The sequence below is a fragment of the Sardina pilchardus genome, chromosome 9 (assembly GCF_963854185.1).
Source record: "Sardina pilchardus chromosome 9, fSarPil1.1, whole genome shotgun sequence".
In the NCBI taxonomy this organism is placed as follows: domain Eukaryota; kingdom Metazoa; phylum Chordata; class Actinopteri; order Clupeiformes; family Clupeidae; genus Sardina; species Sardina pilchardus.
The window spans coordinates 25,293,044-25,314,675 of NC_085002.1; the positions used below are offsets into that span (position 1 = coordinate 25,293,044).

The 21,632-nt window shown below is 42.6% G+C and overlaps 2 protein-coding genes across 3 annotated transcripts; one reads left to right on the top strand and one right to left on the bottom strand.

Annotated features, from left to right (window-relative positions):
• The first annotated feature begins 394 nt into the window (after positions 1-394).
• LOC134091758 (bactericidal permeability-increasing protein-like) lies at positions 395-12,838 on the top strand. Of its 2 annotated transcripts, none has more exons than XM_062544400.1 (16): positions 395-707; positions 2,252-2,369; positions 3,227-3,341; positions 3,762-3,893; positions 4,462-4,617; positions 7,929-7,992; positions 8,118-8,178; positions 8,372-8,463; positions 8,698-8,874; positions 9,223-9,282; positions 10,094-10,261; positions 11,604-11,671; positions 11,789-11,831; positions 11,938-12,001; positions 12,126-12,202; positions 12,510-12,838. In XM_062544400.1, exons 1-16 carry the CDS (start codon positions 705-707, stop codon positions 12,549-12,551), a joined length of 1,440 nt encoding a protein of 479 aa, XP_062400384.1. In that variant the 5' UTR covers positions 395-704; the 3' UTR covers positions 12,552-12,838. The 2 variants fall into 2 exon arrangements, with proteins under 2 accessions (XP_062400384.1, XP_062400385.1); XM_062544401.1 differs by having other exon boundaries at positions 7,950-7,992.
• Positions 12,827-21,352, bottom strand: cdk5rap1 (CDK5 regulatory subunit associated protein 1). Its single transcript, XM_062544399.1, has 13 exons — positions 20,740-21,352; positions 20,501-20,604; positions 20,342-20,376; positions 20,106-20,206; positions 19,723-19,930; positions 18,526-18,646; positions 17,992-18,222; positions 16,852-16,949; positions 16,292-16,347; positions 15,319-15,449; positions 14,164-14,313; positions 13,424-13,564; positions 12,827-13,136 (listed from the first exon to the last, which is right to left on the bottom strand). The coding sequence occupies exons 1-13, from the start codon at positions 21,023-21,025 to the stop codon at positions 12,978-12,980; spliced, it is 1,821 nt and encodes a 606-aa protein (XP_062400383.1). The 5' UTR covers positions 21,026-21,352; the 3' UTR covers positions 12,827-12,977.
• Between the last annotated feature and the right edge of the window lie 280 nt (positions 21,353-21,632).

The following is a 21,632-nucleotide window of genomic DNA, read 5'->3' on the forward strand; positions in this document are numbered from 1 at the left end:
ACCTCCTCTGTTTCCTGCCAGAACCTTTGGCTCCAATCAGAAACTAGCATCCAAAAGACATACTAGATCGTTGGTCTGATTGGTTGAAGGACTATCCAAGCACACAGAGTCATTTGAACGATGCCCATTGATCACGCCTCTTGCGCAGAAGAAACAAAGCGCAGCCTCCCCATACTAATGTTCAATCTTAAAAGATTGAGCTTAGTATGGTGATAGCCAGACAAACATTGTTTCCCTTATCCGCATTCAATTGTTTGACAGACACAAACTGGAATCTACACAATTTCATTTGAACGGAAAGTTGCTGGGCACTTCCTTATTTCGTAACCCCCCCCCCCCCCCCCCCCCCACCACACCCTACTCTGCAACCACATGACACTGGTCTATTGAGTGGGGGAGAGTGTGTGTATGAGGGGGTAGGAGTCTGAAGAGAACTGAAAGCCATCCTCGTCCCCATCTCAGAGCAGACTGCTTCCTGGAGTGGAGAATTAAAGGCCATGTGTGTCTCTTCCCTCCACAGTCCTCCTCTGTGACCCGCCCTGGACACACACTGTTGAGCCGCACCACAGCACACAACACAACACAGCACAGGACAGGACAGGACAGAGGGAGAGGCTACTACTACTGTCGCTGCTGCTGCTACAGCTACAGTTGCTCCCGTGTCCGCTGGCCAGGAGAGACTGCCTCCCCCATCTCCCCTCCGTATGGTAAGAACTGACAGATTGACAGTCCAAACTGATGGCCATTTCAAGGCATGCTGTGTGTGTATGTAAAACAAAAGGCTTTTGGAAGTTGAATCATAAGGGAGGTGCAGCTACATTATTTATTGGGAATGAGTTATATATGGAGATTTGTGCGTATGTGGTGGGGGGACTTGTTTTTTTGCTAACAAAGTCTGTGATGCAGAGTTAGGTGCCAAATCAAACATGTCATGATTATCCATTCACAAAGAGAGGAAGTGAGAGTGAGAGATCAAGAGAACAAGGGAGAGAGATTGTGCTGAATTTTTAATCGACCGCATGCTGAACAGCAAACTTCACAGAGATTTGTCCACTCACTGAGGAAGCGCTTTCCTCACTTTTGCCACATCTGTAGGACATCTTTAGTTGTTAGGTTTTTTTATATATATATTCAAGAAAATGTGCTCTTGGTGACTCTTTGGTTCAGCGCAGAGAGATTTCTTTCAAAAAAACAATCTGGGTCACACGGCTTTTATTTTCCGAGGGTATCTTCAGCTCCCTGCTTCCTCATTGACTCTAATTTAGGGCCTGCATAATTTAATAAACATCCAGCCAGCCCGCTGACTTGCACCCTAGTCATGGGGCTGCGGCAACATCTCCGACAAACACAGACGTTCTTTCAGAAATGCAAAAACGGATGAAAGCCAGAAGAACCAAACTTCAAGTCTTCCTGTTTATGTACAAAATATGCAAAAATAATGCACTAAACCAAAGTATATTCTGTTTAATCCACCATAGACAAAAGTCTCAAACAACTTTTAGGGATAGAACTGACTAGCACAAAAGAATAGTTCAGAGCGGGACAAATCACAGACATGCAAAGAATTAAAGCTATTACCGAAGCGTGACTGATGCTTGAAAAGGTGTTTTAACTTGGTTGACCCAATCGTACAGGCAGGGACAAGAGATACACTGAAAGGAAAATATGTGCTGCTTGGGCACACTACCGTATCAAGGCAACATAGCACAGTGCTCTGGGTCATTGGGTTATGTTTTTAGTGAATATCAAAAATGTAAATGATCTTACATCTCCTCTCTTCATTCAATCCAGCAGTTATCAGAGAGATATATTGTATTAGACAGTTTAAGTCACATTCCTCCTTCCTTACGTAAACTGTGGACTATCACCACCCAGATTGTGCATGAAAGTAGTCCAGGAGGAAGTTACATATAACCAGTCAAAGAGGAAGTGTGAACTGTGCTATTAAGTGCTTTATTGTATTTAAGGGGCTTGGAATGGGTTATTGAAACCTATTACAGTTGTGTCACACTGCAAGTAAAAATACTGCACAAAAACCTATAGCCACAGACATACACCGTTATTTACAAAATCTACTTTCTGTCTATTAATCTGTTTCATAGCTTTGATTTTCCAATTAGCACTAATCAATGCCTAGACAGAGCAAAAAACATACAGCATTCACTGTTCAGTCTTGTACAAATCAGCTTTCACTCTCACGCATCTCTGACCTCTGTGACCTTTCTGACCTCTATGTCCTTCTCACTCCCAGGTGACTCTGGGCAGGATGTCCCTCTGGTGTCTGCTGGCACTGCTGGCCCTGGTGCCCTTCACCCTGACCACAAATGCAGGGGTCAAGGTCAAACTCACACAGAAGGGGCTGGATTACGGTATGTTACATCACAGCACACCTGACAGGGGAGCTAGACCTGGCGCGTAACTGAAGCAGGCCGTTTGCGACACGTATGCTCACAGCAGTTAATAATCCCTATAATCAATGGAAGTAGCTACACCAGACGCGACAGTGCCGTGTATATTCGGAAAAAAAACAGACCAGTCTTCTAAAAATGGATTTTACGCGTCACGAACGGAACACTTCAGTTGCGTGCCTGGTGTAGCTCCCCTGTTAGACACCCTCAAGGATAGCAAAGTTCGGATATACTGGAGAAAGCTGTAAGAGACCACTGGACATTTTTCTGATGTCATCCTACGGTTGCTGAGTGACATTTGAGTTAACAGTCATATTCAAAATTAAGAGACCACTGCCAATTTGAATATGACCATCAACTCTTTTGAATGTCATTCAGCAACTGTAGGCTATAGTGTCTTAATTCTTTCCAGAGCTGCATAAGTAAGCTGGCTTTACATAATGCTCAACAACACATCCGTGCCTACAGATTCAACATAATGTATAGCCAAATACCATCTTGTATGATACAATACTATTGGAATGGCTTGCTGAACATTGATGATTTGCTTTTTGACAATCACCTTCAATCACTTCTCCTCCATAAGCACTGAGTTAACAGTCTTGATATGGGTCATTACTGGTATACTGCATAGCATGTAGTGTGTATATGTGTAGTGTCTGCTATTCCAAATTCATAATGTATTCTTCCTCTGCTCTTGGGCTTGTGTTTGTGTCTCGCTAACTAAAATAGCCCCTGAAACAGATGCAAACAGTGCAGCTCGTGAAATGACAGCTCACCATCAATGCGTGTCTGACAGAATGATGTTTGATTGACAGGTCGGCTAATTGGGATGTCAACACTGCAGCAGAAGTTGAAGACCATCAAGGTCCCTGACCTGAGTGGGACGGAGAAAGTGGCACCCATCGGCAAGGTCAAATACAGCCTTACAGGGTGAGACTGAACACCTTCACTTTTTAAAGTCAACATCAATAGCACTCTGTTCTTGATATTGATCATTAATACTTCTACTGTGTCAACACGACACCTTTGACAGCAACAGCTTGAGCCCCGACTCACTGGTTTAAAGTTGCATGTTTAGATTGAGATTTCACCGAGGATGCACCCAAACAGTTGAGAGTAGAGCTGACACTGATGATCAGTCCTAACAGAGAGAAAAGGTATCAATGAATGAAGGGCTAGATCTTCTCATGAAGAGTTTTGACTTGCACACATATATCATGGCATTGCTGGGAGAGCTGCTACTGCTGCTATGGATATCTTCACTCAATTGTGGTGCATGTCATATGTTATACTGTGGAGATATCAGGTTCTGTATGCACTGGCTGAGTATGGTATACTGTCCCTGTGCAGAATGCAGATCACAAATCTGGGACTACCCAAGTCTCAGATGGGGATGGTTCCTGGCACGGGGGTCAGTCTGGCCATAGCCAACGCCTTCATTAGCGTCCATGGCAACTGGAGGGTCCGATATTTACACTTCATGTGAGTATAAACGTAGTTTGCTGTTGCTCACTAATCACTTAAGGCACTTTTCTGAATGTTACAGAATCAGATATCACACAAAGAAACAAACCATAGTCCTTCAATCCAATTTTTTAAAGTTATAGACCACTGGTGTGACAACAGATTAATTTGTACCAACAGTGTATTGTGTTTGTTTCCAACGATGTACGTCTCTGAGAGCCACTCTAAATGAAAGTGTACTGTAGCCTACAGATTGGTAAAGTAGGTTTGCCATTTGTCAAGAAATACCTGTTTCTGTTACCATGTGAACATCCACTCCAAAAGTGCAAGTACATGTGCTGTCAGCATTTTGATATGCATGCTGTCATGGAAACTGTGAAGAAATGAGACACCAGTAGAGATAGCAGACATCCTGAGAGGAGAAACACTGCACTGGTCAACCTGTATTGACTGTCCAACAGGAACAGGAACTATAGACAAACAGTTACAGCGCTCAACCGTAATTGTAGAGATTACATGCAGCGCGACAGTCAAATGACCTAACTAACACACCATGCCGTTTCTCTCCTGTCCTGTCATGTTTCAGAAAGGACAGTGGCTCCTTTGACCTGTCCGTGAACGCGCTCACCATCAACACCAACATCGCCCTGAAGAGCGACGAGACCGGCCGCCCCGCCGTCAGCACCGTCAGCTGCACCTCCAACGTGGGCAGCGCCACCATCAAGTTCCACGGCGGAGCTAGGTAACCTTGTTAAACATCCCGGCGGATTAGAGGTGCCCATTTCCCCACCTACGGGCCGAACCCGCGGCCAAGTTTAGACGTCACGCAACCCAATTATAGATACCCGACTCAGCAAATCAGGCTTATTAGATGCCTTCATATGTAGAGCATGTGCTTTAGATTAACATCACAACTTCTCAAAGGAGGTAGGGGATGAGAAGTGGTATTCATATTAGCAGGCTACCATCTAGGAAATACTAACGAATTTCACAGAACTCGGTTCATGCTGAAGGTCAAAAGCTAAACTAATAGCCACAGCACTGATTTTGTGACATTTCTTCAGCTATATGAGGTTAATGCATGGGGGCAGTTAATATGGTTTTGTTTCTTTTAACTTGCATGAAACACTGTCCTGTGGCTTAGGCTATACATAATATGCGGCTAATATAGGCCTACAGGAAATGACTGTAGTCAAGCGATATCGTTGATTATGACACATGGGCAATAATTCTTCAACTACGGGACATTTCATGTCCCAGGAAGAAATAAAAAAAACTAAAAAACATTTTTTCTTTTTTCTTTTTGTCAAACTTACTACACCCTAAGAGCAACTTATAAAAAAGGTACTTTGGGGTTAACTGTAACCATTTTTGAGGCCGTTTAAAACGTGCATCAAATCACACAATTTGGTCGTTTTGGGTGTCGTAGCGTGTAATAAAGGTCGTCAACAATCAAATTGACTACTTTTAAAATTAATTTGAAGAGTTTAAGAGGAGAGTTTTTGGTTTTCTTCTAGCTTGGGTAAGCAGGAGGATAGAATTTAGCAATTGCTGCCAACATAGGCTAGCCTACTGTCAAAAACATCCTTGTGTGCGGATGACGGTCTGATTCAAGCAGGAGGGTAGAATTTGGCGAATTTGGCGGCAGCTGCTGCCAAAATACTGTGGGGGAAAAACATCCTTGCGGTTTTGACACCACATAATAAACTCAACAAGGTAGCCCAGGTGCTGGCGAGCCGTACCTCTGCGGACCTGGTTTCTCCACACTAGGCTACTTTTGCCCCGGCCGCAATCGCTGCCAATCCTTCTTCTCCTCCTCTTCAGATGAAGAAATCAAAAAGAACGAGTCGATTTGACAATTACAACTTTTCTTACAATCCCTCCAACAGGCCACCGCCAACAAGACAGGCTCAGCAGCCTCATACAACTGTAGCCTACTGTGTTGCTACGGGACCCGACGTCAGCGGATAGGCTACTATGAGCGCGATTGGCAAGACAACTAGAAATTCTTCTTTTAAACTCTTAAAACGAATGAAAAAAGTAGTCAGTTTGATCGTCGACAACCTTTATTACAACCCACGACACCCAAAACGACCACATTGTGTGATTTGGTGCGTTTTCAACAGCCTCAGAAAATGGTTACAGTTAACCCCAAAGTACCATAAAAAAATAACCATGGCTCAATTATTCTTATTTTAAGTAATATGAGGTCTTTTATGCATCATTTTTACTGTTTTCCCCCTGTCCCAAGGCCAGACTTTGGGTATTCAACCTCTCTTAATTCTAAATCAAATTGTGAAATAATGTAGAATTCAAGTCCAAATTATGAAATACAGTCTATTTCAATCATACATATTCTATATTGCAATATTTATTCACATTTTCTTATATTTTTCATAAGATGAAGCCCTGTCCCATGGTTTCACTGTCATTTCCACCACACTGCACAAAATAGAATCTTGAGATCATGATTTTAGGTTTTTATACCTAATAACTACAGTAATAGATACTCCACAGATGGTTTTATGGATGGACAAAGGGTGACTTCCATAGATATTAATACAAGGAAGAAAGATCCAGGTAAAGATGAGTGGAAATGAAAATATTTTTATTGGCGTCATTTCCACTCGGCTCATATTTCATGTGGATGTCAAAAGCAGCTGGAAAAGCTCAAGGCCATATTGTGTGTTTTTTTGTGCATCTAATGCTAAGTCTAACAACTTGCATCAAAAGGCTAGATATCATGAGATTTTAGATGAAAAAGGGCAAAATGTCATTTCCGTCACAGTCATTTCCACCACTTTTTGGTTGAGGTGGAAATGACATTGCCCACGCTAAAACGCAGTTTATTTGCTTCATAGTACTAAACAAATATAGCAGACGAAAACATAATTACATAACATATGGTATGGACATTTTTTTTTTAAATTGTGATGCTTTTAAATATTAAATTTGGCTATGTATTGTTGTTATGTCATCTCCACCACACTTGGAAATGACTTGTGTGTGGCGGAAATGACCATCACAGTACATATCAAGATAATCATATAAAAATAATACATCATGCATTTCTGGAAAATTAATCAATTTAATATTTGGGCAGATATGTGTGTAATATTTAACAAAATACATTTGGAACCGTAGATGTTATGGTATTTTTGCATGAAAACACGTTTTGTTGTATGATGGAAATGACAGTTAAACATTTGGAATTAAATGGCAAAAACATATATTATTTAAGTAAAATCAGCATGACCACTATTAGGGCATGTTTCTAGATAGAGCAGGTAATTGAACTATGAAAAAAAAATGTAATTGAAAGATGTTGAATTTTCTGAAAAAAAGTCTTCAAAATGTCCCGTAGTTGAAGAATTACCCACATACACAGTAAAATAATGATGAATAAATCTGTAGGCTAGGTCTATAGGTTATATATAAAACAATGGTATATGTTTGGACCACTGATTAAATTGGATACTGTAGTTAGTGTTGATGGTTGGAAAATATATATTTGCATGTCCTTGTACAAAACAATTTCATGCAGACAATAAAACAGAATTTGAAATGCAGGTTAACTGTAGCCTATAACCCCGTTGTCAGAATCAATGTCATTGCGCGACAAGCAGATGTCATTTGACGTGTTTTCTGGAGTAGCCTTCTGATGTTCGCCATAAACCGAATTAAGTTCACTTCAGCACACAAAGAGTCCTTGATTATGGTATGTTTACGTCTATGGTATTTGGTGCTTTGCCACTCTTGTCCAAAGCGATATAAAATAGTCCTATTACATTTTTTTCAGCAAAAGCAGCAAATATTTCCACAATTTACACTAGATTTCCATCTGACCTGTACACACAAAAAAAAGAAAAAGCATCACAGAGGGAAGGACTTACTGTAAGTCCAGCTCAAATGTCAACATCCTTTCGCCAGTTTCAAGGACTACGCCTTTAAAACGCTGATATGTTGTAGGTCTAACACAAGCAGTATAACAAAAGAGCATTCACTCTAAGATCCCTCCCCTATTACCTTGGCTTGTGTGGCTTTCTGTTCAAGCTGGTTGTATAACCTCTTCAGTGCCTACATCGACAAGGCCCTACGCAGCGCCCTCCAGAAGCAGGTAAGGGAGAGATGAACAGCGGGGCTCTTTGTGTGCCAGTAAACCAAATCACACTAAACTGATTTTTTTCTCTCTCATCACATGCATGTACCTAACTGGTGTGAACTGTCGGCTCACGCTTTCAGATTTGCCCCCTAGTGACCGACGCCATAGCGGAGCTCAATCCCCAACTGAAGACTTTAAACGGTACGTCAACCATGCAAACTATCATGAAATACATGCAATATACAATGTGGACATGTACAGTATGTATACAATGTATGTACACATTCAGTCAATATATATATATATAATCATAGAGATGTATGAGGTTAGGTACATGAGTCATTTTAGACCCTTGAATCGTCTGTAATTTTGTGATATTCTTCATTATTACAAGTTCTGGCACATGTGGACAAGTATGCCGAAATTGAATATTCAATGGTTGCATCTCCCGTCGTCTCCAAGTCCTTTGTGGACTTCAGCCTAAAGGTGATTTCACTCCTTGCACTGAAAGTGCTGTACCGTAATTTCCCGACTATTAGCCGCAGCCTATACATTGATTTTGCAAAATTTCTTCTGTTTTGAGGTTAATGCAGAGGTGCAGTTAATATGGTATTAATATGGTTTTGTTTATTTTAACTTGCATAAAACGCTGTCCTGCGGCTTATACACAATGCGGCAAAGAATAAATCAGTTACTGAATGAATGAATGTCTCTGACCAGGGCGAGTTTTACAACATCGGCAAGCACAGGGAGCCACCCTTCTCCCCGCCAGTATTCGGCCTACCTCCACAGGTCAACAACATGCTCTACATCGGCGTCTCAACATTCACCGCCAACTCCGCAGCCTTCGTCTACCACAATGCAGGAGCCTTCAACATCTTCATCACAGATGACATGGTGAGCAGGCTTATGTCCAGGCTCAAATGGGAAGTCAACTTTATAAGGCACTAGTTAGGCCACATTATAATGTAAGCAAATGGCATCCTGCACATAATATGTATCCTATACAACATAGTTGTGGACTGTACAAAACCACTGACGTCCGCACAAGTCAACAACATGTAAAATACCTGATTCTGACATTCTCCAACTTATCAATGAATACATCTGAAGACTTCCCAACAAATGTCAAAGATCTAAAAGTATGGCTTGCATATTCAATCAGATGTTGCCAATAACACAGTGAAGTAAAATACCCTCCCAGACTGGCACTCAAAATACCTGCTCCTGCTTCTGCTCCTGCAGATCCCGCCCAGTTCTCCCATCAGGCTCAACACCAGGACCTTCGGAGCGTTCATCCCACAGGTACCTTCACTGCTCGCGGCTCAAGCCCCAAACCTCTGCCTCTGAATCTGATCAGGGTCTGAATCTGTGTCAGGGCTGGGCCACACCTCTGCTGGAGTACAAAAAAAAAAAAAAAAATAAATAAAACAGAGGTGCAAGAATGTTCCTCAGTAACTGAGAGTGACTGAGTGACTGGATCTTTTGGGACATTTCTATTATGCATGGAAGGTAATGACAGTAACTCTTGTCAGAGGAATAGTAGTCAGGAGATCTAAATTAATAAATAAATGAAAATCACAGACCTCAACTAGAAAAGCACTCCGAGAGCACAGAACGCCAAGCAAAAACACAACCACCTCCTGGATCCAGAGGGTGATACAGATCACTCTCCCAAATGAATAGTTTCTTCCTTGGTTCATTTCAGAGACCTTTCCTGCAAATTTGATCGAAATCCATCCATAGCTTTTTTAATCATCTTGCTAACAAACAGACAAACAAACCCCAATGAAAACATAACCAAAGTCTTTTTAAAGAACTTTAAAAAGACTTTGGTTATGTTTTCATTGGGGTTTGTTTGTCTGAGACTTCTAAAGTTCTTAGTTCTTTCACTCATATATAAGTGTCTCTGACATAACCTCCCTGGCGGAGGTAATAACTTCTTCTTCCTCCTCAGATGTCTGATACAGATCCCTGTGAGTGAAAACGTGCTATTCATTGAAAGACTATGCATACAGTAGAACAAGCAAGTACAGTGTTAGCATACAGATCTCTGAAGCCCTCACTACGCTCACAGGTAAGGGATAAATAATAAACAATCCCTTATCTTTTACAGTTAGCAAAGCAGTACCCCGGAATGATGATGAAGCTACTGGTGAAGACAACCAAGCAGCCAGTCATCAACTTCCAGCTCAACAACGTCACCCTGCTGGCCACGGGCACCGTGACGGCCTACGCCATCCTGCCCAACACCACTCTCGCCCCGCTCTTCATTCTCAACATGGTGAGTCTCGAGCAGGGCCTCCCTCACTCCCACAATGCTTTAGTGGGCTGCCTGCCGCCATCTTTAAATAAAGGAGACGGGCGGTGAATCTGGAGGTGCTTCTCAACATGCCTCCTCGATCCTCGGTGCTCGATCCTCGAGGGGCGTACCCACTGATCTATAACTTAACACTGGATAGACTATCCCATTGTTGCCGCCCCATCATTCTTTATGTAGATCAGTGAGGATCGAGGCCCGAGGAGTGAGGGAGGACGTATAAAAGCCCAAATGAGAGGCACCCTCAATGTCTCCCAGACTTTCATGTGCGTTCCCGCTAACTTTGGGAGGGAGGGCTCAGACCTGTCCGACTGTAAAATTGTGAGGCACAAGAGGAATAGCTCACACTCTTTCTGTGCCCTTTCTGTAAGTCAGCTTTCCTCAGGGGAATTACCAACAATTCATAGCGTTGTGACAAGAAACACAGGGGAGGTTGGAAGCCTGAAAAAAGCAACTGCCAACAGTAAACAAACTGCCATCAATTTAACGATAGGTCACAGGTGCTGTCCCATTCCTGTTACAAGCACTTGGAACCCTTGCAGCCTCTAAAACTGAATCACTTATCAGCGGATGCCTTTGAGGGTTCAGGGTTTAGACCTTAAGGGGACACACTGAGATTTAGATCATGATTCTGAACACTCCACCCTAGTTATGGCAGCGTTACACTCCCCCAAAGTGTCCCTGTACCAAAAACAAGTCTGCGATGTAGAGACACTTTGAGCACTCTCTCAGTAACAGTGGCTGCACTGGTAGAGTAAATTATGGAGACTATGCTGAGACAACAACTCAGGGATTTATAAGTACATGTTTCATTTAGTATCTTAAGTGGTTTTTATTTACAACTCAGTTAATCTTCTTTTCATTTATGCTCCTGGGAGATGAACCTGGACATGGTTGTTGGAAACATTTTGCTGTATGATTTGAATGGTACAGGAGGATACATATAAGTGGAACTCTTTTATTATTTTTCTATTAGATTCTTTTTCTTTAAATCCTAAAACCTCAGGTTAAGTTATGTAGAATTGTATGGGATCGGTGCTTATGTGAATCCATAACGCATCAATAACAACATTCACTAGCTGAATGTGCATGTCCTAGACAGGGCACAAGCCATTTGTCCTCACAAAATAATGTTGATATTCCATGCCATGTCAGATTTTTCATGCTCTGTATGATTATTCCAAATACATCTGTATGGGCATGTGGTACAGCTGGGAGCAGGCAGATAAAAAATAAAGCTGAAAAGCTACCAGCGAGCCCAGCCTCTCAAATCTCCCCAACCCCCATCCTATCTCCCCTCTCCCAGGAAGCCAGCGTCAGTGCCCACATCTACGTGACCGGCGTGAAACTAGCCGGCTCGGTCAGCCTCAACAGGTGAGTCTGAGTTTCAGTGCTCATGCCCACACTCCGACAGCCTCTAGGGAAATGGGAGAATTCAGAGCCCTGTCAAGCCATGACATATGCAGCCAAATATCTCTTTGCCTTTCACAGAATGGAGATGGCACTGGGGGCTAGTTATGTGGGCCCTTTTCAGGTGAGTTATGGACAGGTGGGGGAAAAAAGGACTGTCAGTTGTGTACTATAAGGCAAACATTTCACTATTTATCATTAGTCATAAACCTAATGTTGTAACCCTACAGGTGAGATCGCTCGATAACATTTTCCTGATGGTGCTGAAGGTCGCTGTGCTCCCTAAAATCAATGGTGAGTATTTCTTACCCAATAACAGTGCAGCAACTTGTCTCCAGAAGAGCAATATATTGGTGTGCTCCCGGGGGGGAACATGATACAATCTCAAAATCTCTCTGGTATTTCTCTCTCCCTCAAGCTCATCTGCAGCAAGGCTATCCTCTCCCTGCAATCGGAAAGATGAATCTCGTGAACACTCAGCTGCAGGTCTTGAAGGTGAGCGATCCTCTAAATCTCCCAGAATAGGAGAGCTACTGTTCCTTTATTTTCATGATGTCCTTACATCCACATTTCAGATTAAATTCAGCACACACACACTAATTCTCTGCATGTACATAATCCTAAATAAAAGGCGAACAACATTTAGATATAACTGCTTAAATAAAAACCTGAGAAAATATACGGTATTGTGATATCTTAACACAGTCTATATAACAAACATTACACACCATCAGGTGTAGCTGTGTAACTGTAAAGACATTTCCAAAGCGCTGACTCAGTCATTTGCTCTCTCCCCACTTAGGACTACATGCTGATTGGAACAGATGTTCAGTTCAGAGGATGAGTCAGTCGTTTCCTCCTTCTCTCTATCCCATCCCTCCATCCCTCCATCCTCCATCCCTCCATCCCTCCATCCTTCTCCCTCCATTCCGGCCTCCTAGTCAGCAAAGTCTTCTCCGCATAGTGAATCAGGCTGTAATTAATGAGAGCCAAAGACTTGAACCTCCACACGTCCATGGTCTTTTTATAAACCACAAATGCGTCTCTTTGCAGTACATTCTGTTTGGCTGCCGTGGGTCCGTGCCTTCGATGTTTCAAGAATGACAATAAATACATTTGGGTTTTTAACCACTCCTTCTCCAGAGTGATTTTTCTCTCGCTCTTTCTCTTTTTCTCTCTCTCTCTCTCTCTCTCTCTCTCCTTCTCCACAAGGGCACATTTGTCACTCTCTCATTTTCAATCTCAGTCTGAGTGTCCAGCACAGTCAGTGTTAGCCACAGGAGTGTACGTGGCTGTCTTTGGGGAGCTGGGCGCTGGAGAGCTGCTGCTGTTGCTGCTGCAGGGCGTCGGCTGAGTGACGAGTGGCCTCACTCAGGGTGGTGCGGCACACAGGATAGCCTCTCATACTCTGGGAGCTGGCCGACGCAATCTGCAGAGAAGAGATCAAAAACACAATTGGCCCGTTAAGATCACTTGGCTGGATCATTGGCCGTCACAATGCCTCTGGATAGCAGTGTTTAGAACATTCAAAGTGTTCTAAATAAATACTTGTAGTGAGACACACTGCATCACTGTTCTTTACACAAGCATATATTTAATGTATGGCCACTACAGTAACCTAAATACGCATACTATAAAATCTCATTTGCAATAGCAGAGCTATTGTCACTGTGGATATTGTGCTCTTTGAATCTTCTCTGATCATTAACTCTCTACCTTGACCAGTATGTAGTCTCCCAGTTTGATTGGCTCGGAGTGGGAACCTGGGTCCAGGCCAGGCACTTCTCGCTTGGGGAAGATCACCTTCACGTTGCCATCACTCCTGCCAGACAGCTCCTGAGCAGATCTCTTACTCTCCTGAAATACCAAACACCAGCAGCGTCAGTGCAGCATATCCACCACCACCACCATCACCACCACAAGGGCTTACATCAGGTTTCAAACAAGGAACTTCTCTCATGTTGCACAAAACATGTGATTTGCTAAGCATTTCCTGAGCAAGGACATAAAAGTTTAGTCGATGTTGCACAAACTGACAAGTCTGCTTTTACTTTCTAAGATTCAAGTCTCATCTTGAAACAAAACATAGGTCCAGCAATACTGTTTTACGACAAAAATCAATAAACAGATCAGAGAAGTTTTCTTACTAAATGAGTTAAAAAACGTGTTGCATATATTTTCCAAAAAAACATTTTAACAAATCATTTTAACAGGCACTACTAACCAATATACAGTAGCTTATAGTGAAGTAAATTGAATACACATTATCTGGACACCTGGAAAATGAAAACATCTCTAACACTGGCTCACTGGCACGAGCTCCAATCACATCTCCCTCTATCTGAGTGAAAGACTAGTCCAGCAAGGGGCAGCAAAGCACCAGACAGCAGACACAAAGGAGACACACAGGACACTAAGCTCCACTGGCTCTCGTGAGCTTGGGGTGCAGTACTCACTCCCTCCACCAGGACGAGCTGGGTGCTGCCCACGAGGCTGCCGTTGACGCGTGCCGCCTCTTCTCGGAACACGGCGATGAGCTCCTGCAGTCGCCGCTGCTTCACCTCCGCAGATACGTCGTCGTGGAGACGGTGGTACGCATGGGTCTTCTGGATGTTTGGATGACAAAGGGATCGAGTGTGAGTGAGTGCAGTGAAGCAGTGCGTGAGTGGAGTGTTTATAGGTGGAAATTCAAAAATAGATTCTGTGCTCAACAGAAGCAGCAACTTCCAACAACTCCTAATTAAATTACTGAAGTATATAAAGCAATTAAATATGAAAATCGATTCCCTCATAATTTATTATATTCTGAGAACAGCACAATTAAAATATACAGTGGGGAGCACATGTATTTGATACCATGCTAAAACAGGAATATAAAATCATCATTTGACAATTGATCTTAATGTCTTAATTAAAATAAATGAGTAAAAATCAAACCGCCAAAGACACCAATTTTCTTTGTGATTGAAGAATGTATCGTACATAAATAAATGTTTTCCTTAAATGCTCGGGGGAAGGAAGTATCTGACACCCTATGTAACCCTATGGGAATTTAACACATAGGGTTAACATAGGGGCAGGCAGATTTTTATTTTTAAAGGCCAGCTATTTCATGGATCCAGAATATTAAGCATCCTGATAAAGTTCCCTTGGCCTTTGGAATTAAAATAGCCCCACATCATTACATACCCTTCACCATAGCTAGAGATTGGCATGGTGCTTTTTCCAGTAGGCCTATTAGCCCGTTTGATTTGCATTGAGCTCAATGAGCATCAAACAGGCTAATAGGCCAACTGGAAAAAGCACCAGCTCCCCACTGTATATGAAGGCAAATTGTTTCAGAAACAATATTTCTAGAACACCTTTTAAGAATTTGATCCAATTTGTCTAAGTGTTTATACAGTATGCATGCAAAGCATATTATTTTCACTGTGCATTATAAATCTCTATCTGTGAATTGTTTCTATTTTTCAGCTAACAAAAGCTACAAGCTGTGCTCTTTGCAAACGTGTGTGTGTGTGTGTGTGTGTGTGTGTGTGTGTGTGTGTGTGTGTGTGTGTGTGTGTGTGTGTGTGTGTGTGTGTGTGTGTGTGTGTGTGTGTGTCTCCCACCTTCCTCATGCTGTAGGCGAACAGGAAGCCCACATTGTAACGCACGGCTCGGAGCAGAGAGAGTGACTCCTGGTGGTCCTCCTCGGTCTCCCCGCAGAAGCCAGCGATGAAGTCGCTACTCAGGCTCACCCCTGTGCACGCACACACACACACACACACACACACACACACACACACACACACACACACACAGCTTCACTTTCATAGGCTCCCCCAGAACAACCACAGCCTACCTTGTAACCACATTCCATCCAGATTCCATCCATATTCAGTAACTAGGCTGGGTGAACTCTGCCTGGCCTGCCGGAGAATTTGGATTTCGACTGGAAACCTGCACATCTATCTCCCCTGCTTCCTGTCCACAACTTTGCGGTCAAATCACAAACTAGCTTATCCAAAAGACGCACCAGATTGTTGGTCTGATTGGTTGAAGGACTATCCAAGCGTACGGAGTCATTTGAACGATGCTCATTGATCACGCCTCTTGTGCAATAGAAACAGACTCCCCATACTAATGTTCAATTTTAAAAGACTCAGCTTTTTTTTAATTCAGTAACTATGAATGAGAGGTGAGTTCTCAAGGTAGTAGTTCTCAAACCACTACAATAAAACAAATATGTGCACACAATAACTCTTAGTTCTCAAACCACAACAGCCTCCTTTGGAGTCACTCACTCTAAATTCATCTAGTCTTACAAAAATTACTGATATGGCAGGGATGCAAAGTTTGCCTCACATACATTCAACAATACGTTCAGCAATCACTGCTACCACCAGCCATCTAAGAATCAATACCCTGATGAAAGGTTTGTAATATAATGTGCTAGGCAGTCAACAATAATTAGATAGTTTCCTTACGGTATATTTGAAAAGCATGATTATGTTTTGTAATTGATAAACAGCATCAAAGCACTTAAAAGGACAATTTATTAGTAATGTTAAATAAGCCATAATGAGAAAAAGAGTTATTCACCAGGAATTATGCGGCAAACATTTTCCACAAGTTCAAGATAGGCTTCCCTTGTGTACCTGCAATTTACAAAGACAGAAAACTCATTACATTCTCTGAATTACTGTGGAATTACTGCGATGACAAAACACCTTCACAAGAAGGAAGCAGCAAAATTATATTTTCTCTCTGTGCAACTTCAAATCAGTGCTGGTAATCCCAAACGACCTAGCACCACAGTAAACACTAGAAGTTCTGACCTCTAACTATATCCACAACCTTCAAACAATGGACTGAGAGGAAAAAAGCAATTATGCTGTATACACGAAGAGGAAGACTCTGCAAGAGGAAGATGAAAAGGAGGAGGAGGAGGAGGAGGAAGAGGAAGAGGAGGAGGGAGGAGGAGGAGGCTCGGAGTTCTCCCTAATCCCTAATCACCCTACCAACAGAGATGAAAAGACTGGAGAACACAGCTAGGCTCTAGAGGAAGAGGAAGAGTTAGCAGTGCAAGGTGAAGAGGAAGAGGAGGAGAAACACGAGACATGTCGGCGGACAGAGGAAGGAGAGGAGAGGTGGTGTCTGACCCGCGGCGCATGGCCTGGAGAACGCGGCTGCTGCCGCTCTGCGCGGGCAGGTGGATCTGCTTGCAGATGTTCGGCCGCTCCTGGATCAGCTGCAGCACCTGCACACATCAGAACATCTGGCTTAGCTCCGAGAATCTGTTAGGATGACTCTTATTCTGTATTTTATGCCCTGAATTATATATTTATATATATTTTAGAGAGTTAACCATGTCTCTATGTCTGGAGCACTGTTGCCACTGTTATGTCAATGTCTTCTTGTTTTTTGTCAATGTCATTAATGTCGTGTATGTGTGTGTAAGCAGCCTACTCTTTTTACCTGCAACCAAATCCACCCTTGGGTACAACAAAAGTTACCCTACCTTACCTTACCTTACCTTACAGGACGCACCTGAGAGAGCAGTCTAGAGTGGAGGCGCTCGGAGGAGCAGAGCTCCTATATGCATCATGCATACCAGCAACACAGTGTTCCATCCAGAATATATTTTATTCTACCTAACGCCTAATCTCCATGTCCTCCACTGCTCGTAACTGAATCATTCAATAGCACTTTTGGACTGTGAAACAAGAAACATGGGGCTTGTAACAAAATCTGTGCTTGTGTGTGTGTGTGTGTGTGTGTGTGTGTGTGTGTGTGTGTGTGTGTGTGTGTGTGTGTGTGTGTGTGTGTGTGTGTGTGCCGTACACGTACATGAGTGTGATTTTCTTATATGATTATTACACATATGAATATGAAAGCACTCAAACTTGATTACTAAATGATTATAGTGGTGATTACAAAATGTGAAACATCCTCCCAGTTGCTGAAACTGACTGAAATGAGCTCCACGAAGCCTCATTTCCTGATGCAACACTAGGAGTCAACCTGACCTGCCTGCCTGATGGGGTTCTAACTTCTATCTAACCAAACCATTGCATCAGATCAGTCCAGGCAATTTCTGAGAGTCCATTTCAGTTTGCCTATGGAGTCTTCTCTGCTCTACCTGAAATCATTATAGGCATGTGGGTTGTAACTTGTTAGCTTTAGTTTGCATTAAGGGCCTTGCGAGACTGGTGGTGGCATTATATGGAGGAATAAAATTGAACTGGCCCGGAACTGGACAGTGATGCGCATTATCTGTATTCTGGCAGTGGGCAGATTACCTCGTCGGGAAAGTCCTTTGGGTGGGGGGACGTGAAGCGGATCCTCATGTTGGGATCGACGAGCGACACGCGTTCCAGCAGGTCTGCAAAGCGCAGGCCTCCCTGGCGGATCCGGTACACGGTGCTGAAGCCACGGCTGAGCTGGGTCGGCTCCGGGCCACAGAACTGCTGCTCGGACGTGTCCCGGTAGCTGTTCACATTCTGGCCCAGAAGCGTGACCTCCCGGATCCCCTATAGGACAGGAGTCAACGTTTAGATGTCAACATTTGAATATTCTGGAACCCATCTTCCTGGAAATTGGATATACTGTAGCCATCCAATATGACACAACTGTGCTAAGGGGTTCGGAAACCCATTAGATATGATGCGTTTTGTACACAAATACCTTATAATGATATATTTGATCACTGACCAATTGTTTAAACATTAAATGACCTAAGGCTGAAAAGTATGGCAACATTATATGTACTGTATATAGTGTGTATAACAAAGCACATGGTCTAGGGGAGCAGTGAGCATGCCCAGTGTCACTACCTGCTCAGAGAGGAGCCGGACTTCCTCTAGAATGGAGGTCACCGGTCTACTTCGCTCCCGACCTCGCGTGAAGGGAACGATGCAGTAGCTGCACATGTTGTCACAACCCCTCATGATGGACCTACAAGAGTGACATTAGGAACGATAGGAATTAGTAATGATATAAAATGCATTAGGAGAGCCATCCCATAACCACGGATATCCACAGAATTCAGATAGCCACTTCTAAATTTCTAAATTCTGAAAACAAAACGTTTCTTTTTTTTTTTTTGGAAAGACACAAAGAGAATTTCTGATGGTACACCTAGTTCTATGTAACTGTTTGATGTGGATCTTCCAACAGCATTGTAAGGACAGGCATCTTTGATCTGATATTTCAGTTCCTCTGTATTCCACCTCAACCTCTGAGGAACTGGCAGGTATACACACTGCACACTAACTAGTGTTTCCCATTACTACAGAGGACAAAAAAATACTTTTGTTTTAGTTACTGAGGGGAACAGTCAGCAACAAAGTTACAGGCATTGACGTCCACACCCAGGGCTTCTCGGTTATGGCAAAAGTTACAATTATTTTGGTCAATATTAAGATCACAATCATGAGTACACAATGATTTTGGAAACATTGTTCATTTTCTAAACTTTAAAAAATCAACATTAGATTCAATGCTGTTGTCTTTGTAATTGTTGGAAGTCATAATTGACAATTAATTGAACAGCTCTATCTACACTAACGCTCACATTCATCACATGTCACCCACTATGAAAAAAAAAACCACACTGCACTCATCAAGTGACCAGGATGTACCAGTGTGAAAGGAAATTATTTTTTAATAGGGCTCGGGCACACGCGTTGCATTCTAGGAATATTGCCGCCATGTTGGTAGCGCACTGAATGTAATAATCCATTCATTTAGATGCAGAAGACAAGAAGCAGACAATTTATAGTATTAGCGATTCTTGTCCTCTTGCGATAGTGGGTTGTGCTGCTACCAAGAAGGCAAAAACGAAGTAAAAGGAACACACTAATAGGCAGGAGTAAATCCATAGTAATCCATAGTAAACTAAGGAGTGAGGCTGCCAATATGGCTGCCAGCGAATGTTTTCACGTCACAATCCCGAGCCCTATTGTTTCCATAAATCAGTGACAACTGTTTGTTAGAAGGTGTTGCTATGCTATCCAATACAGGTGACTCACACAAAGGCACTCTGTCCTGTGGTGTGCTGCACAGGCATGACGTCAGCGTAGGTCTCTTCCAGGGAGAGAAGCACGTTGCTGGCCTGCTGTCCACCAGAGGCCAGAGCCAACAAGCGGGGAAGGTCTCGGTATGCGTCCGGACCAGCCACAATGTCTAGAAGCTTCTCCCGTTCCAGTAGCTCTGATTTCAGACGCTCTGCCATGCAACCTGGATTGAGCCAAAAACAGGGACACATATTCAAATTGATTTGAAAGTCACCTAATTAACCTCAACATTCACCGCTCAGGTCTTCTCACAATCAAAAGAAGAACATTATACAGTAATGACTTTCGGGAGTCAAGTTCATTTAAATGAAACAACAACTTTCACAAGCCTACTTTACCTAAAAGTCCAATCTTCATGGGGCCCTGAGTTTTTGTTCGCCTCTTTTTGAGAGCAGTGAGCTGTTTAAGTCTGTTCCAGATGGTCTGCTCTGCCTTCTCTCTATAGACAGACAAGACATCCAACCCAAAGCCATCCCATGGCAAGTGAGTCTTGTGCACAAAGCATGCCTTGATGAAGTGCATTTAGTGAACTAAAATGTCTTACAATTAATAATTAAAACATCAGCACATTTACCTGACTGAACATGTGACTAGGAGAACAACATCTGCCTGAAAGAAAAGTGTTCAAAGTGAGAAAAAAAAGGCAGAAAAGAAAAGCAACAGACAATATTCAATATTCAATAATCAATATTCTGATCTCAACCAATATTCAGCCATAACACTTTTACTTTACCTCAGTGAGTTCTTTGGCTCGGAGATATCCCTTTTTCTGCAGAATTGACCAAGCAATCTCAGTATCATTGACGTTCATCTGACAGCCATAGGTTTCAAAAAACACTGAGGAGAGATGCATGGGTTTAATATAAGTTTATTACCACGCGGTACAATGTCAACTAGCTACTAAACACACCATACATTTACTGACAATACATTTCTTTGCCAGGATCTGTACCCGAAAATAATCACACAGACCTTTCCTTGAATTTCCATCAGTTGCGTCCTCGGGAAGATATGCATGTCTACTGTCAGATTCCTGATTGATGCTCGTCGATTTCTTGCTAGCAGAAACATCTTTGATGAAGTCATGAAAGCCTGGTCCAGTCGCTAACTTTGTCTTGAACAATTCGTCTTTTTGTTTAACATTAACGTTGCTGTTGACCGATGCACTCACAGAGCAGCTACGGCCATGTGTTGACAGATTTGGCGAGGATAACTTTAACAACTTTTGTAGATATAACGTTAACACTCTGGATCTCATTATGCCACCGTTGACGTTTGAGGTATTTCTTTAAACTGTAATTTGTTACTTTTAGCGTTTCCAGATAATTTAAGGTAAGTAGCCTAATTTAACAGAGCCAGTTGGGTCGTGCTACTAACGTTATCTGCGTCCACCTGAAGACATGATGACAACCTTCAACGTGAATGGCTAATTACAATGGACAGTGACCTATTCCCAACTCATTTGTTGCAGTGTTAAATAGATCATCTTAATAACAGACAATCTAACATTTTTATTTCTCCATGTGTAACACTACCTTACTGCATCAGCCACCTCAAAGAAGTCACTCAACCCTTGCTGTCAATGTTGTTCCGTCCGTTAAATGGTTCCCTCGGAATACAAACGTGTATGTTTAAGGTTCCAACTGTGTGGTGTAGGTCAAGTTTTTATGTATTTTATTTGGTTCGTATTAAATAAAGTAATTAACAATTTTTATTTCGTATTTAGTAATATGCGAATACTCACATCTATAGCCTGCTGAGTGATTTCTGCTCTAAAGGCTTTGTGTGTGTGTGTGTGTGTGTGTGTGTGTGTGTGTGGAGAGAGAGAGAGAGAGAGAGAGAGAGAGAGAGAGAGAGAGAGAGAG

Bases quoted from the DNA above. Each gene is read 5' to 3' on its own strand.
- cdk5rap1 (XM_062544399.1), bottom strand. From the start codon at position 21,025: ATGAGATCCAGAGTGTTAACGTTATATCTACAAAAGTTGTTAAAGTTA. The intron at 16,348-16,851 runs GTCAGACACCAC...TGTAAATTGCAG, and splicing joins CTCCAGGCCATGCGCCGCGG to GTACACAAGGGAAGCCTATC. The intron at 13,137-13,423 runs GTAGAGAGTTAA...TCTTCTCTGCAG, and splicing joins GAGACTACATACTGGTCAAG to ATTGCGTCGGCCAGCTCCCA.
- LOC134091758 (XM_062544400.1), top strand. The intron at 3,894-4,461 runs GTGAGTATAAAC...GTCATGTTTCAG, and splicing joins GTCCGATATTTACACTTCAT to AAAGGACAGTGGCTCCTTTG. The intron at 10,262-11,603 runs GTGAGTCTCGAG...CCCCTCTCCCAG, and splicing joins CGCTCTTCATTCTCAACATG to GAAGCCAGCGTCAGTGCCCA.